The sequence below is a fragment of the Triturus cristatus genome, chromosome 3_1 (assembly GCF_964204655.1).
Source record: "Triturus cristatus chromosome 3_1, aTriCri1.1, whole genome shotgun sequence".
NCBI lineage: Eukaryota > Metazoa > Chordata > Amphibia > Caudata > Salamandridae > Triturus > Triturus cristatus.
Window position 1 is genome coordinate 130,948,243 of NC_140583.1, and position 15,119 is coordinate 130,963,361.

At 44.3% G+C, this 15,119-nt stretch overlaps 1 protein-coding gene across 4 annotated transcripts in view; it reads right to left on the minus strand.

The window, feature by feature from the left end:
- Positions 1 to 15,119, minus strand: part of LOC146859824 (CD59 glycoprotein-like) — a 224,642-nt gene that overhangs the window by 14,621 nt on the left and 194,902 nt on the right. For all 4 annotated transcript variants that reach the window (XM_085643567.1, XM_085643568.1, XM_085643569.1 and 1 more), the window contains one exon: positions 4,052 to 4,156. In XM_085643567.1, the coding sequence (XP_085499693.1) occupies positions 4,052 to 4,156 (105 nt within the window). The remainder of the gene's footprint in view (positions 1 to 4,051; positions 4,157 to 15,119) is intronic.

Below are 15,119 nucleotides of genomic sequence, written 5' to 3' on the forward strand. Positions count from 1 at the left end.
ATAGGAGGGTCAGTGCATTTTCAGGCTAGGCTCTGGGCTCCATGTCCAATGCTCTTGGAAATGGGGTTCTGCCTCAATCCGATAGTTTTTGACCTTGAACCCTGTGGGGTTGAATCTCAGGCACTGGAGATGAAAAGGGGGTCCTGGATGAGGGCTTTATCCTGGGGTCTGTGCTCAAGCATGCTAGGACCTGCACAGGGTTGCCTTTAAACTTGAGGCAGAAGTCATAACCCGAGTCACTGTCAAAATAAAACAAGAATCCTAGAAAAAAACGTCTTTGACACAGCTCAAAGAGGAGTCCTTTGGAGGGGTATTAGTCCTGAAGACTGGCACGGAGGGTCCCCAACAAAGAAACACGGTCTACCCCAGAGATGGCACTCTAACGTCCAAACCTGATGACAGAAAAAAACAATTAGAAGCAGAGACTTCGTCCAGGTCCATTGTGGAGGGAGAACAGGTCTTGTAACTCGAAAACAACTTAGAAGGAACGCAGTCTGCAAACGTCTGCGCCCAACAATAGATGGCAGGGTTATGCAGAGCATGTGAATCTACTTCACACGTGTTACATTGTTTGTCTGCAACCCTGCCAACATCTGGGGGCATGTGGCCTCCTTCTGTGGAAGCCTGCCTGACCTTGTATCTATAGTGAGAAACCCGAGTGTATGTTGATCAAGAACTTTGCCCAGATGTTTCTGTTGTAATAATAATTTTTTTTTTTTTACTGCGCACTCCTTGGTATTTTTTTCCCTTGCTATATAACAAGCATTGTTTTTATACACACTCACAACAATTCTAGTAATGCCTTTACCTGCAATATTTTTGTTCGCTTTAAAAAGACAAAACCAGGTGCAGAACGTAAATGTATATTGAAAAAGACGCAAAGTGTGGATTGTGTCACCAATTGATTGGCATGTACCACATCGGTGAAGTGTACCCACACATACACACTGTGGTGCTTTACTAATGTGAAACTCATTAATAAAAGTAGTACTTACAGACTAACCAACGTGATCAGGATCGGAGAATGTGAATCTGAATCCCGGCTTCCCTTTCATTTTCTAGACTATTTGACTCACTCTCCTGCGTATTAGTTCTCCCCGAAACACTGGGAGGCAATGAAGTTTGCCAAGGGGGTAGGGGGGCTTCAGGGGTACACGACAATGTATTCATTGCCTAGTTGTCAAAGGTCACCCGGTGCTATTAGTTAAAAGTGTGTAGATTTCATTAAGATATTAAGAGTACTTTACTCGCATCTATGAGAAAATAGACATTAACTAAACAAAATGCCAGAATGCGTGTCAGTTTTCACAGTGTTTTAGACAGTACTGGTTGCTTAGTTTCATTGCATTAATTTTTGCATTTACTCTTTTACACAGCAACAAAGTAGGTTACCTAACCCCAAAACCGTAAGTTGTTAAATGACCCATAGAAGGGAGTGTTTTACAGTTGAGCAAATGTATCCAAATGAAATTTTGGTAGCGCCATAGAATCATCAGCCATGAGGTACTCGATGAGCAGGTATTTACCTACACGTTCAAAACGTACGGTATTGTGGCTGTTTGTTTGTACACAAACACCTCTCTGAATGGGTTTATTAACACAGAGCTCCATCTACCAGACAGTGCTCACAGAGGGGTGACTAAAGCACAGAACAAAATGTAATCATTTATCCTGAGTGTGAAGGCACCTGGAAGGCTTAGGTGCCCGCCCGGAGAGGCTAGGGATCCCAGCTCTTCTACAGACTCTGCCGTGCTCCTCTGCACCAGCAGGGCACAGCTCAGCATCTGCTGCTTCTGCTAAGAATAGGTGAGGGGGATGAGGTTGGGGCATGCGGGAGTTGCCGGCAGATTTCCAGGTTATTGAAAGTGATGATTCTGACGTGAGGCAATGGAGACTGACTTTGTCTGTTTGTCTGCACCAGAGTATTTCTCTACCATATACCGTGCTCACCGTCATGTATCCATTCATCTCTCTTTGTTAGAGGTGCGCGAGCCAATATATTAATTAGCCGGTAGAGCCAGCCGGAGACAAGCTAAGAGTATACAAGCCAGTGTGCGAGCCGTGAAAAAGATCGGCATGTTAATCATACAATAAACATGATGTAAATGTGCGCTAATGTCGCTTCAGAATTTAAAAAAGTGCATTTCTTTAGCGCATCACCTCAGTACACAAGATTATAGCACTGAATTGTGAAGAAATTATTAAAAGTGCTGATTTTAAGCAGGAGTTAAAACACTGCCGCTCCTCCCGCCTGACAACAATGCCATTTGTGAACTAAGAGGCGTCAGTTGCCATGCATACCACGAATGTTGCCTAGAGTCTTATTATATTTAGAGTAACATTAGAATCTAGTTCATTAAACACGAGAAGTTTTTGTACAGCACGCATCTTGAACTGGAATATTTCAAGGTGGCAATAATAAAGATGAAAACGGAAGTGCCGGCAGGCAAGAAAACACGAACGGGAGTTGGGGGAGGGTGAGAAGTCACAGACAGAGGGGGCGGTGGGGTGGGGAGACAGGGAAGAAAAAAGTGTTAGGAGTAAAGGGGCCAATAGCCGTGGAAGGATAAAAATGATGAATGAGGAGGGAAGGCAGCATTTAAGGCAAAAGCCAATGGGCAGAGAGTAGGCGGGGCTTCCACACTACAGTATATACTGCATGCCTCGCAAAGCGATGGCAGCGCATTCGCGCTGCAACGCTAGGTGAGACCTAAAAAGAGCAATTGATGAATGGAATGCTGAATAATGTTAAACACTCACCCCCAGTCAGAGCGGAGCCTAAATCGTTTTTTGCTCACCATGACACCCGAATTTGGACGCAGCCATATGCAAATCAATCTTGACCCTGCTTTTCATGGGCACAGTTCAGCCTGAACTGCCAGGCTAATTACTTATTGTTTTTCACTGAATAACTGGCTATGCTATGACCAACAATAAGAGGTTCTAGAATGAAACTGTAGTCCACAAGGAAATGACCACGAGAAAATGGCATGACAATGAAGTGGATGTGAACAATTGGTGCATTTATGCAGGAATGTGGGAGTGAAATGTGGTAGCCATCAGCAGCAGATGCTGGACATAGATGCTCCCACTCTCCCAGAACACAGAAAGAAGGTGGACTAGGCTGTCAGTAGCCATTGACAACTAGTGCATGGAGAGAAAGAACATGAATTTGGGCCGAGTGTGTTGATAGCCCTTGAGAGCAGGAAAAGGGCTTTGAAGGCCCACACTTATACCGAATGAATGGTCGCAACCACTAGAAAGAATACAAAACCTTTTGTTCTTTACCCATCGACTTACATAGAAGGTTGGTGCTCAATAAGGGCCTAGCTCCAATTTTTGGCAAAGCATGAAGGTGGGTTCTTGGCTCTTAATGATCTTATGTTACTTGTCACTTGCATAACACACTTCTGACTTTGCAGAGCCCTTTTTTTCTTCGATTGACTGAAAGCTGGACCGTACATGTCTTTCAGAAAGTTGCCAAACAGAGACTATATATCATGACTAATCAATTACAAACAGGTGATTTAATGCTTATGCAGGTCGCCAAATATGTATTTGGCATGTTTCACTTTGGCAAGCTTTCTCTTCAGCAAATAGTTGAAAAATAAAACTTCCCCTAGGGACCACAAATATTTTCTAATGAATATACCAACCACTCAATTCACTAAACTCAATAACATCCACACAGCAAGTAGGCAATGCAACACACCATATTGCTGGATTTTCAACCTTGAAATCAGTTTGAAAATTCACAGTTTTTCTGAATCCTACTCAGATCACTTAATAACAGTACAAAAGAATCTGTAAGCAACAAAAGCTGTACTTGCTATAGCACATTATTTTCCCAATTCAGCATGCACTGAATGGGGTATAGTCCTTTTTAAAAAAATACTAAACGTAAGCCACCATGTGCTGTATCGCTGTGTTTTTTCCCCATAGATTCCTTATAATTTAGAAGTATATCAGGCTTTTGTTTCATTATCCAGAATGGAAGCACCTAGCCTGATAATTTATCACAGACCTCTTAATCTTGATTAAGGTTACATACCAGCTTTAACCAGGAGGCAGGCATCGTCTGTCTGTGGGCATGTTGCATTGGCTATACATACTTTATCGCTCAAAGAGCCGCAGTTGAAACATCTCAGTGCGTATCCTTAAAACAAAAGGAGAAAGAATTAACAATAAACCATTGTAAAGGTCAGTGGGATTTATAAAATAATAATGACATCACCTTTTTAGAATGGATCTTGTAAGAAATTGGGTCATTAGTTTGGGAGAGCAGTCCTTCACAAGTAATAATTCTGCAACTTTTTCTTTATTGGGAACCAAGTATCCCAATGAAGCACTTGACTCTCAGAGTAGCAAAGTAAAGCAGTCCTGGGCCCTCTCAGTGGAGGCGGTGTACAAGCTCATTGGTACGGAACAACACTCATTCCATCTTTGCCCAGTCACTGCTTTATCTTATAAAAAGGAAAGGAACTTTAATTATTCACACACTACTAAATACTATGCATTAATTCAAAATATACACAATCAGGTAGATAGAGATACTTTTAGTGACCCCATTATAACACGTTACAGCCCTAGTGGATACCCGAACTCTATAACGACAAAACCCCCATATATACTAGATGCAATAACATAGTATAAGTGTGGGTTATTATCAATAAGGCAAACTGCTGCCTTCGTCAGGTGTCGTCTGGTCAATAAAAATAGAAAATTTTTATAATTCACCATTGCACCACTACTAAAATCAATGGGGATATTGGAGGATTGTGGTGTATTATATGGTATGGTTATGCAACTTTAGCGTGTAATATACTTGCAAAACTGTCTTGGGTCCAGTCAGGCTGTTTTGTAAAACTTTTTGCTCAAACTTGGGTAGCTGTGGGTTCGAGCAGCAAAGCTTAGACAAAAAGGAACTAGCTTTAAGCATTTAGAAGCACCAGACATTGAAATAATAAAATCACACAAGAAAGAAATCAGACACCAATTTATAAAAATTTGATTATATTTTTATGAGTTTTGGACACCAAGATGAGCAAAATCCACAGGAGAGTATCGGAGATACAGATTCTCAAGTAAAACATAAATCTCAACAATTTAGTCCAAAGCGCAAACAAGCATTGGCAAGGCAGACTCAAGTCCAGTTTCACATTGTATGTCAAGACTGCTATAGACTTCAACGGGGTGGTCCTGATGCTGGTGGTGCAGGATGCCGAAAGATGCTCTGGGTGCTGTGTGGTCGATAGGTGTCATTATGGTTATTTTTTGGTGAAGGTGGGATGACTTTAGCTAACAGAGTCTATGTCACCTGAAATCTTTGAGCCAGTAGAAGGCCAGCTAAAGCTGGGCTACTGATCTCTGTACACAGCGTGTCCTGTGGTGAAGGCTGGTGTCCCTCTTTGGAAACTAATCTAGGCTCAAGACTACACTCCTACATCAAGCAGACTTGTGTGCAACTTTTGGCTGCTGCGAATTGGTTGCTTGGGTTGCCAGTGGCGGTTTGAAAAAGTGGCTACTGATTTGTCAAAATGAGCTACTTTAGCTTTGACAGCCCCGGTACAGGTCCTAGGGGCTCAGCCGACTGACCCTTTGAGTAACTTCTTTGGTCTGGGGCCCGGGAGTGACTTTTGCATGAGCAAGGGGCAACAGATACAGTCCTCTCATTGCTAGCTCAAGGTGCAGCATGTGCAGTCCAGCAGACAGTGCAGCCGCTTTTGCCAGGTCCAGGGGCCAGCAGGACTGTCCTTTTTTGGCCCTTTCTCCAGTTCTGTCATGATCCGAGGTTCAGGGTGCCGGAAAGTGCACTAGGTGGGATGATGGGGTCACTAGCCAATGGGCTACCATGAACCCTCCTGCCCTGTATAGACTTCAGGCTAGGTGGGGAATCTAATAATCCCAGAGTGCACTATTCTGTTCACTCCCAAGATGTCTAAACCCTTCCTTGGATGTTAAGAGTTTTGCAGCCCACCCTAGAGATATAGCTACCGGTGGGCTACACGCCCATGAGAAAATTGGTTTAAACACTGGCCTCCTCTTTCTGTTCCCACTGCCAGCCTGTCTACCTGAACAAAGAGGAAGCCTTTTAGGAGTGTGATCGCCATTTGCCAACTAAAGGCAGCTTCAACTTTGAAGAGTGCCTTCTGGGCCAACAGAGAGTCTCTTCCTCTCCCTGTAGCAGGCTTCTAGTGTTCCTGAGCCTGGTAGACATTCACACTACTCTCCAGGAGGGCAGAAGACTGTCTGGACAAACAGCTTCAGAGTGTCCTTAAAATGGACATTAAATTTGACTTGGACATCAAGTCGGGTTTAATGGCACAAGTAATTTGATACCTTCAAGCAACCATTGTGTTAGCCCTATTTAAAAGTTAACCAGACAGAGGTCAGCCAGTAACTCTGCGTTAGCAAATTACACTACTAGATTTTCCATTGCAAAAAATGACAATTTGGATGTTTTGTTGTTATAGCATATTAAAAGCATATGTTCAATTCAATAATATACAGCTCCCTGCCACAGGGTTCCATGGGCCTCTCTAAGGGGAGACTTGCATATACTGTGAAGGGAAGAGGGGGCTCTGCCATTGGCTTACATGGCAAAGTCGAACTAGTAGTTTTAAAACTGCTCTTCCATATTGCAGTGGCAAACTGGGAGCCATTTTGTTCTTTGTCACACACAGGATGGTACAATCAGTGCTGAAGCCCTGGGTGGACACACTGTCTTACATGTCTTGGATATCCTTGCGACCATCTACTAGGGGCTTATAAGTGTGCTTATGTCAATGTAGGGTACTGAGCTCTGGATAGAAGGCCTCAGTGCACTCCGAGATAACAAACTAGCAGCTACTAGTCCAAATGGAGTTCAAAAGTAAGGGGAAACCTGCAAAAAGCCCTTTTCCTCAAAGGATAGTCCAAACATTCAAAGTATTCATTGAAATATAAAACTTATTACCATTGCTATTAAATAATTACAGTGACCAATACGTGTCCCAGAGTCATTTTTACTTTTTAACTTGCTGCAACTGTAGCCATAGTGTCAGCCAACAGGGGTTCCAGCTCACCAAAGACTAGAAGAAAAGGCTCCAACGTCAGAAGTGCTAGATTAACATGCAAAGCCTCTACCGGGATCAGGGATTCATTCCATTGGTAGATTTGGAGTTACGTTTATAAGTTCTCCTGAAGAGCTGCTGTACTGCCTGCAACGCCCACAACACTCCGGAGCACCACATACAAAAGTAATTCAAATTTTAGTGCCCATCACAGGGACTTAAAGGCCGCTCCATTGCCTCAGAAATTAATTTCATATGAATGGCATCTACACTCTTTCGAGGCAGTTTCCTTTTTTTTTTTTATGGATGAGGTCTTGCCACACTCTTATCTTATCGTGGATGCCCAGGTCCCACCAGGAGCACCCATATGCCTGCTTTGTTGGGGCTATGGGGCACACATGAAGCTCACGCTGGGTTGCTTGACTCACTTCCAGCCCAGCTGACATTATCAAATGCTGGTACAGTAGCCAACATGCTCATTCCCCCGCCATTGTCCTAGAGGGCTGACTGCTGCAGGGCTGTGCCTCCCCGTTCCACCATGACACAGGTACAGAGTGGGAGATATCACAACTAAGACATCATAGCTAAGTGGTTTTTCTTCTTTCCTGCCTAAGGGAGATTGGGTTCACTGGGAATGTGTTCCCTGCGTTGGTTTGGTCCCCAGGGCCAAGAGAGCTCGAGGAGGGGGGCCCCATGTATATGGTGCCATATCATCGATCCAGCCCTGGCCCAGCCCTCTAGCACAGAATTTTAGGTCATTTCAACATGGGGACTTTAAGTGCTCAATGGAAAGACCTCTCTTGGGAACCTCAGCTGTGCTTGAAACCGAGACAAATGCCTGAATCCCACCCACCAACATTTTAATGGCGAGGCCTCTTGTGTTTGTCTATGGACTTTCTCCTTTGTTTCTGTAAGCTTGGGTTTTCCCAGGACAGGTGTAGTGTGATCGGTTAATTAGCAGATGCAGATTTCCTGCCCACCCCAGCCTTGCCCAGGAACTGGGTAAAGCACTGTTAATGAGTTTTTGTGAAGAGTCTTATGATCCTCCTGCTGAACAGCAGAGGAATTATCCTGGCCCAGTAGAGTGGCAAAGGCATGAAATCCGATTAGGTCTGGCCCAGAAAAATATGAACATTATAAAAGTGTTATAAGAGTGTAGATTTGACAAAAGTGACTGAGTCTACACTCTGGATAAATGTTTTCTCTAAGATGGATACCTCAATGGACCCTGTATGCATAAGTGGAGTAAAACTGTACTTTGGTGCAGATTTTACATGCAATGTGTAATTCAGTTAAGCACCAAATACTTTCAGTAAGCACTACAGACCTAGACTATAAATGCCCACTCATATTAGAAGGCCTACCCTAGGTCAGCATCAGTCCTAGATAGGCCCCTTTTGCAACAGGCTATCTGTGTGCAGACATTCTACAGCACATGACAGCAATCTCACACAGGCAGCCTGCAAACGCATGCATGTGCTCACATGTCCATGTGTAACAAACCCCTTGCAAATTGCCCTGGCTGTGCATATGCAGATCTTCTTTTAAAAAGGTGAGCATTGGCGATTAGTGCACTCGGTCCATTTCACCAGAATTTACGTAAAATGACTCAGGTGCTGACATGTGAAGTTCACAATAAGAAAAAAAAACAGGTGGTCAAATGCGTAAACAATTACCACGACAGTAAAAGTTAATACCAATGATGCACCAGAAAAATTGGCAAACTATAAAGTAGATTTAGTGATATCAAACCTTAATAACATGGACTCTATGAATAGAACCTCAAGAAATTAAAAATGTTCCAACTCAGCATTAGCAGTGTGGTTAAAAGAATTACCAAATGGCACAAAAAGAATGACCTGTGCCCTTAGAGATTAGAGGACTACAGCTCCCAGTATGGAAAGAGTGTACGGAATGAGGGTCAACATATGGCGTGTTGCTGTGAAAACAAACAGTAACAACAGACTATTAATAACCATGACCAAGTCAGAATGTGGTTGTTTTTATGTATTTAATGAAGAACAGATGGAGAACTGCACCTCCTGTTTGAGTCTTGTAAGGAGACCTCAAGGGCTTGACCTGCTCCCACTTGTACCTAGGACAAATAAGTGAACTCCAAGTTTCAGCTGGCAGACCTCCGACGTGGGTACAGGGACGCACCAACTGCAAGAGTCCTTTTACCAGAAGTGTTCACCCGACCAGTTGCAACTGGATCTGGACTGGACCCCGCTGCAGAAGTGAGTCTTGATCCCCAAGTGCTGTCCCAGAGGCCCTGGGACTCTTGCCTGTGTCTAACTGGATTACACGTACAATCTCTGTGCAAGACTGTGGGATTACACTCAAGCCGATCCAGCCAAGGTACGACCGTGCTCGGTTGGAGACACCGGGTTCTTTCACTGGAAGCCTCTAGGCATCAGCAAACCTGTTTCAGCGGGCCCTTGGCAAGAAGGTATCCAGTCTCATGGAAACAGTCAACATCCATTTCAGAGACCAAGTGCAAAGACAACATCTCAGACTGGGATGAATCTGCTTAGTGTAGCTGAGCAGAGCACCATCCAGAAATTGTACTTAGGTCCTGGTTAACTACGACCATAGTCTGTCATTGGGGATTTACTTTTTCTTGGCACTTTAAACCTAAAAAGTATTAAAATTCATACCTCTGGTTTCCCAAATATGTTGCTGTGGTGTCATTTGGTTTGTCTCATTTTGTGCCAAGAATACCAAGGATTGCGCTCCGGTTTAAATTACTGAAACTTGACTGGGCCGAACATGTTAGTGACTATTACTTGAGGTGGCCTTGTATCCACCCAAATTAATAATTCACTTTCTTACACTCACTTCAAGACTATATATCTGTATAACATACTATGCTACTAGGTAAGAAACAGTTCTTTAATGGTATCACACGACTGCTATAAACGTACAGTTTCTCTATCAGTTCTTTACAAGCTATTTCTGTTGTCAAATAAAATATTTTTCTGTGGTTACTCAGAGACTGGTTGCTGCTCTCCGAGAATGTATCCCACCTCTCTTGTCATGTAGTTCCTATAAACCCATATAGGATCTGCGCGTTTAGACAACTTACGCTGTAGGATTGGTGTCAGACTGATTCTAGAAACCCCTCCCGGGTATGCTAGCCATTAGAAACCCTTCTAACCAAGGACAGAATAGTTCTTGGCAACCATCGAACACGACAACCCCGATTCCTCAGGATCGTGGAAACAGGGTTTTACTTTTGGCTCAGTCACTCGTGCTCACTTCGACGTTTTTCAATAAGCACTTATTGAACAAGCGTCATTCTAGTGTCAAATAGGTGTGCTGAAACAACCACTAGACAGTAACAGATATAAATGATTATAAGCACTAACAGAGCAAAAGGATGGTAGATTTATACCATTGTGCTAAAACAATGAATAAAGGCAAGTATAAAAAATACATAACAGTAGAATGCGTACTCCCATGATGCGACCGCAAGTAGATGTACCCAAGTGTACCTAGCATGTATGTAGGTAGGTGTAAAAGCCAAGAATCCCTCTAGAATAAAGTCAACCCCATTACCAGAAGTGAGAGACTGTGGGACCCTGTCTTGGTCTTGAGATGGACACCCCGCAAGGAATGTCAGACCACTGCGAGCTGGAGTGTTTGTATGCAGGAAACTCAGCGTCTTGTGTCAGCATGGAAGTCCTTTTCTCCTTTAACCATTATGTAGTGTAATGGTAGGGGAGAATATAGGTGAAAGGTTAAGTTGCTACCTGAGCCTATATTGTGGTACCTATATGAAACATAACACTCTTCTCTAGAAAAGATTTCAAGAACCTATCCAAATTATCAGTGTTGAGGTTTCCCTGTCCTTTGTAAAAGGGAACAGTCTCATGCACTTGAGCCTAGGGAGCCCAATGCAGCTTTCTTCATGTCTAGTTTTCCAAACACCAGTGCAGCCTTATATGTGCAAAGGCTTTTTGGAAGCCAGTACATCTCCCTGCCAGCATTATTGAAGCCCAGCAGCCTTCTTTACCCACTTCTCAGGAAGTACATGGAATCCAATGGAGGGCTGGAGACACAAGCTTGCTGTGGAAAATACTGTTGTATAGCTGTTATTCCTCCCTTTGAAACATGACACTGCCATCTTGTAGGTCTAAAATCCTAATGAAATTGGTAGGGCACTGTTAGAATCCGGGTTCTCTGGTTGGCACAGGTAGGTATATGGGACAAGCAGGGAACCTTTCCTCCAGTCAGGGTAAGGGGTTACACTCTTAAAATAACCCCTGCTCACCCACTAGGTAGCTTGGCGGGAGCAGACAAGGCTGATCTCAGAGCGTTATAGGTTAATGATTTGTGAACACATACAGTAACCAAGTGACAACACTACAAATGGACACCACACAGGTTTTTATATTAAAAATAACGATTCTTTATATAGAGTTACCACAAGACCATTAAACGACAAAAATACACAATACTGTTACTTTAGATGGTAGAAATTTTGCTTAGTTCTCTTAAGTTCTTAAATGCGACCCTTTAAGTCAATGTACCTTAGATGCGACACGCAGGGCAACGAAAGTGTTGCAACGATGCTGATGCGATGAAGTTTTTGGTGCAAAGAAATAAAGACGTGAAGATCTTCCAGATGCGTTACACTTCTCCGATGTTGCGAGAAGACTCGACGCGTCAGCTACAGCGGCGTCACCCTTTACGCGATGCGACGACAGCGCCTTGGCAGCAGCACTCTTCTCGGACGTTTGCGAGACGCTTCTGCTCGATGCGATGCTGCAGCGGCGACACCCCTTTACGCAATGCGACGACAGCAGCTCCGACGGCGGCACGCTTCTCCGTGGATGCGAGGCGCTTTTCTTGATGCGGTGCGATGCGTCAGCTACGATGGCTGCGATGGAGACACGCTTCTTCGGCGTTGCGAGACACTTCCTGGACGTTGCGAGACGCTTCCGCTCGATGCGATGCTGCAGCGGCGACACCCTTTACGTGATGCGCCGACAGCAGTTCCGACGGCGGCACGCTTCTTGAGTCGCGCTCCCAGCTCCTTGCGACACGCAGTCCCTCAGAAGGCCCAACAACAGCAGCAGGCACTTCCAAAGAACTCTGGGGAGCTGGGGGGTGAAGTCCACTGGTCCTGGGACTTCGTTCAGGGAGCAAGCTCAGCACAATCCCCTGGAGATCTTTTAAGCACAAGTTGAAATAAAGTCTTTGTAGTCTTTCTCCTCTCCTTTCAGCAGCAAGGCAACCACTGCAGGCCAATCCCCCAGTTCAGGGACAGAACTCCTCCTTACAGCTTTCCCGGTTCCTTCTCCTCAGGCAGAGGTTCTTCTTGTCAAGCAGGATCTAATTTCTTGGGAGCAGGGTCCCAATACTTATACCCCTAATTCCTTTGTTCCTCTGGGGTAGAGGGGCCTTTGCCCAGTCCAAACCAGTTCTTGAGCGCTTTGTTGACATGACTCTGCCTTTCTATTCAGGGTACAGGGCAGAGACATCAGCCGCTCCACAGGAGGTGGAGCCAGCATTGTGGTGGCAGAGCACAGCCATATTCAGAGTCCAGGTGCACTTCTCCCACCCATCTGGATGTCAATCTCTCTATTCACCACCAGGCTACCTAGCCCTGCCCCTCTGGGTTTCCCCAGCCCTGTCACTCACACAAACCAGACAGGCAGATACACATCATAGCAGAGGTGGGCTGAAATTGTTAGGCAAGCAAATACCAACTTTCTAAAAGTGGTATTTGCAAACACAGAATATTAAAATAAACTTTAGTAAAAGATGTATTTTATTATTCTGAGTTCAGGCATACTAAACTCGATTTTCCACCATGTTCCCTGGGTCTGTTAGGATCATAGGATGTAACAATTCTAACAGCCCATTCTGGCCTATGGGAACAGGTAGCCTTACAATAGTGAAAAACGAAAATGGCTGTAATTCACTATTAGGACATGCCCCACACATCAGGGCTTGCCCTACCTTATGCTTACAATGCACCCTGCCCATGGGCCTACCATAGGGGTGACTAATATGAAGTTAAGGGAAGGTTTAGGGACTGGGAAGTGGGTGCACTTGACCAGTCAGCATGACAGTACCAGACTGCACGCAGGTTCTGCAATGGAGGCTTAGACACATTTTACTAGGCCGCTTCTGTGGGTGGCACAACCAGTGCTGAAAGCCCACCAGCAGCATTTGTATTTACAAGCCCTGGGCACTCCTGGTGCACTTTACTGGGGGGGGGGGGGTTCTGACAGTAAACCAGATAAGCCAATCATGGAATCCAACCAACATATACATTTTAAATAGGGAGCACTTGCACAGTGGCACTGGTTGGCAGTGGCACAGTGCTCTGAGCAGCTAACACCAGCAAAACACATGAGGCACAGCGAAAAAAAGTGGAAGGGAGACTCACGCCAAGGTGCCAGGTCTAACAGGCACGATATTATTTTAACTCTTCCACAGTACCCTATTTCTCTGTCTGTACTTTCCACATAACCAAATCTAAGGTTGTGATAAATCTCTTCTTTACAAAATAGGCAGTGAATGAAGAGAGGTGGACCAGTGCGAGGAGTTACAGGAAGGTAGCATGTGTGAGCAGGCAGTATAGAGAGGAGACAGGAAGTGGGAGGGATGAGAGGGGTCAGTGAAATTGAGAGATGAGAGGGGGTAGTGGGATGCATTGGCAGATCAATACAATGGTTTTGAGTAACAACGTTAACAACAGGCTTGATGCCGAACGTATGAAATATGTGTGTATCTGGTTAGACTGAAAAGTAAGGAAAGAGTTTACTATATTGTAGAGAGGATTACAGGGAAGGTCAAAGTCACTTTTGAAGTAGACCAGGTTGTTAATAACAAGTGAGTTAATCAATGTTGCCTTCCACTTAGACGTGGGGTATTTATCACTAGAAATAAAAACGAGTTATTTTCATTTAACTAGTTTTTAATATTGTACAGCACCTGAGGAATTACCTCAAAGTAGGAAGAATAACCAAACCACACTTTCTTAAGGTGTGTACAGGTTAATTTCCTGTTCGTGGGAAGCCAAAATCCTTTCAGGATCGTTTCCATTGGGTCACTGGTTTTGATATATAATTAGCGTGCTTTCTCAGCTGTAGTGGGAGTGTTGCGTACACCTCTACTGTTCATTTGTGCTTGAAATCAGATGGTTACACACCTGCAACAATGGCCAGCCATTTCTTAGAGTCCCTTAAAGATTCAGGCATTACAAAACAACCATTTGCAATGCAGTATGTCTCCCATTAGTGAAAATGTGAGTTAATGAGTTGCAAATGCTATTTCATTTCGTTTAAAATTATGCCAGCTGTAGCATAATAAACAAAGAAATTCACCACCCAGTCTAAGCTGAAGTCTAATACTATTTAGCGTCGGAGCAGGGGTAGAGGCCAATCTTCGGATTCAACCAGCAGACGGCTTGAGTGGGACAACTCTGCCTCAACCCTCACAGCTTGCTCAGGCAGCAGGCCTCAGGGTGGCAGTGGAACAGAAGGAACCAACAAGTCAGGTAGTGCGCCCTCATCACCAACGTTGGAGTTACTGTCTGCAACATTAAAGCAAATGCAGAGTGAGGCCCGGCAGGAGAGCAAGAGATCTCAACTTGCTACCAATAAGTTACAAGGGGCAATTCGCAAAACAAATAAATTATGCTCTGATATGTCTGAGCGGATAACCCAGGTTGAAGCTCGGACAGTTGCTGTAGAGGAAGATGTGGAGAAACTACTTGTGGGTAAAGGTGCTCAGGAAAAGCGCTCACAGGATGTGGATTGGAAACTTGAGGTTTTCGAAAATCGGCAGCACCAGAATAATATCCGACTTCTTGGCTTGGAGGAAAAAGTGGAAGGGGAGAACATTTTGAGTTTTGTGGTGAAGATCTTGAAGGCAGCGTTTCCAGATTTGGCTCATTGGAACTGGGAGATGGAAGTGCAGAGGGCACACCGTTTCCCAATGTTCAAGAAAAATCAGTCTAATAATCAACGAGATCATCCTAGAGCGATTCTTATTGGAAATTATTTTGTTGAGACAGGCAATTTTGGACCGTGCTAGACCTGATTCTAAGAT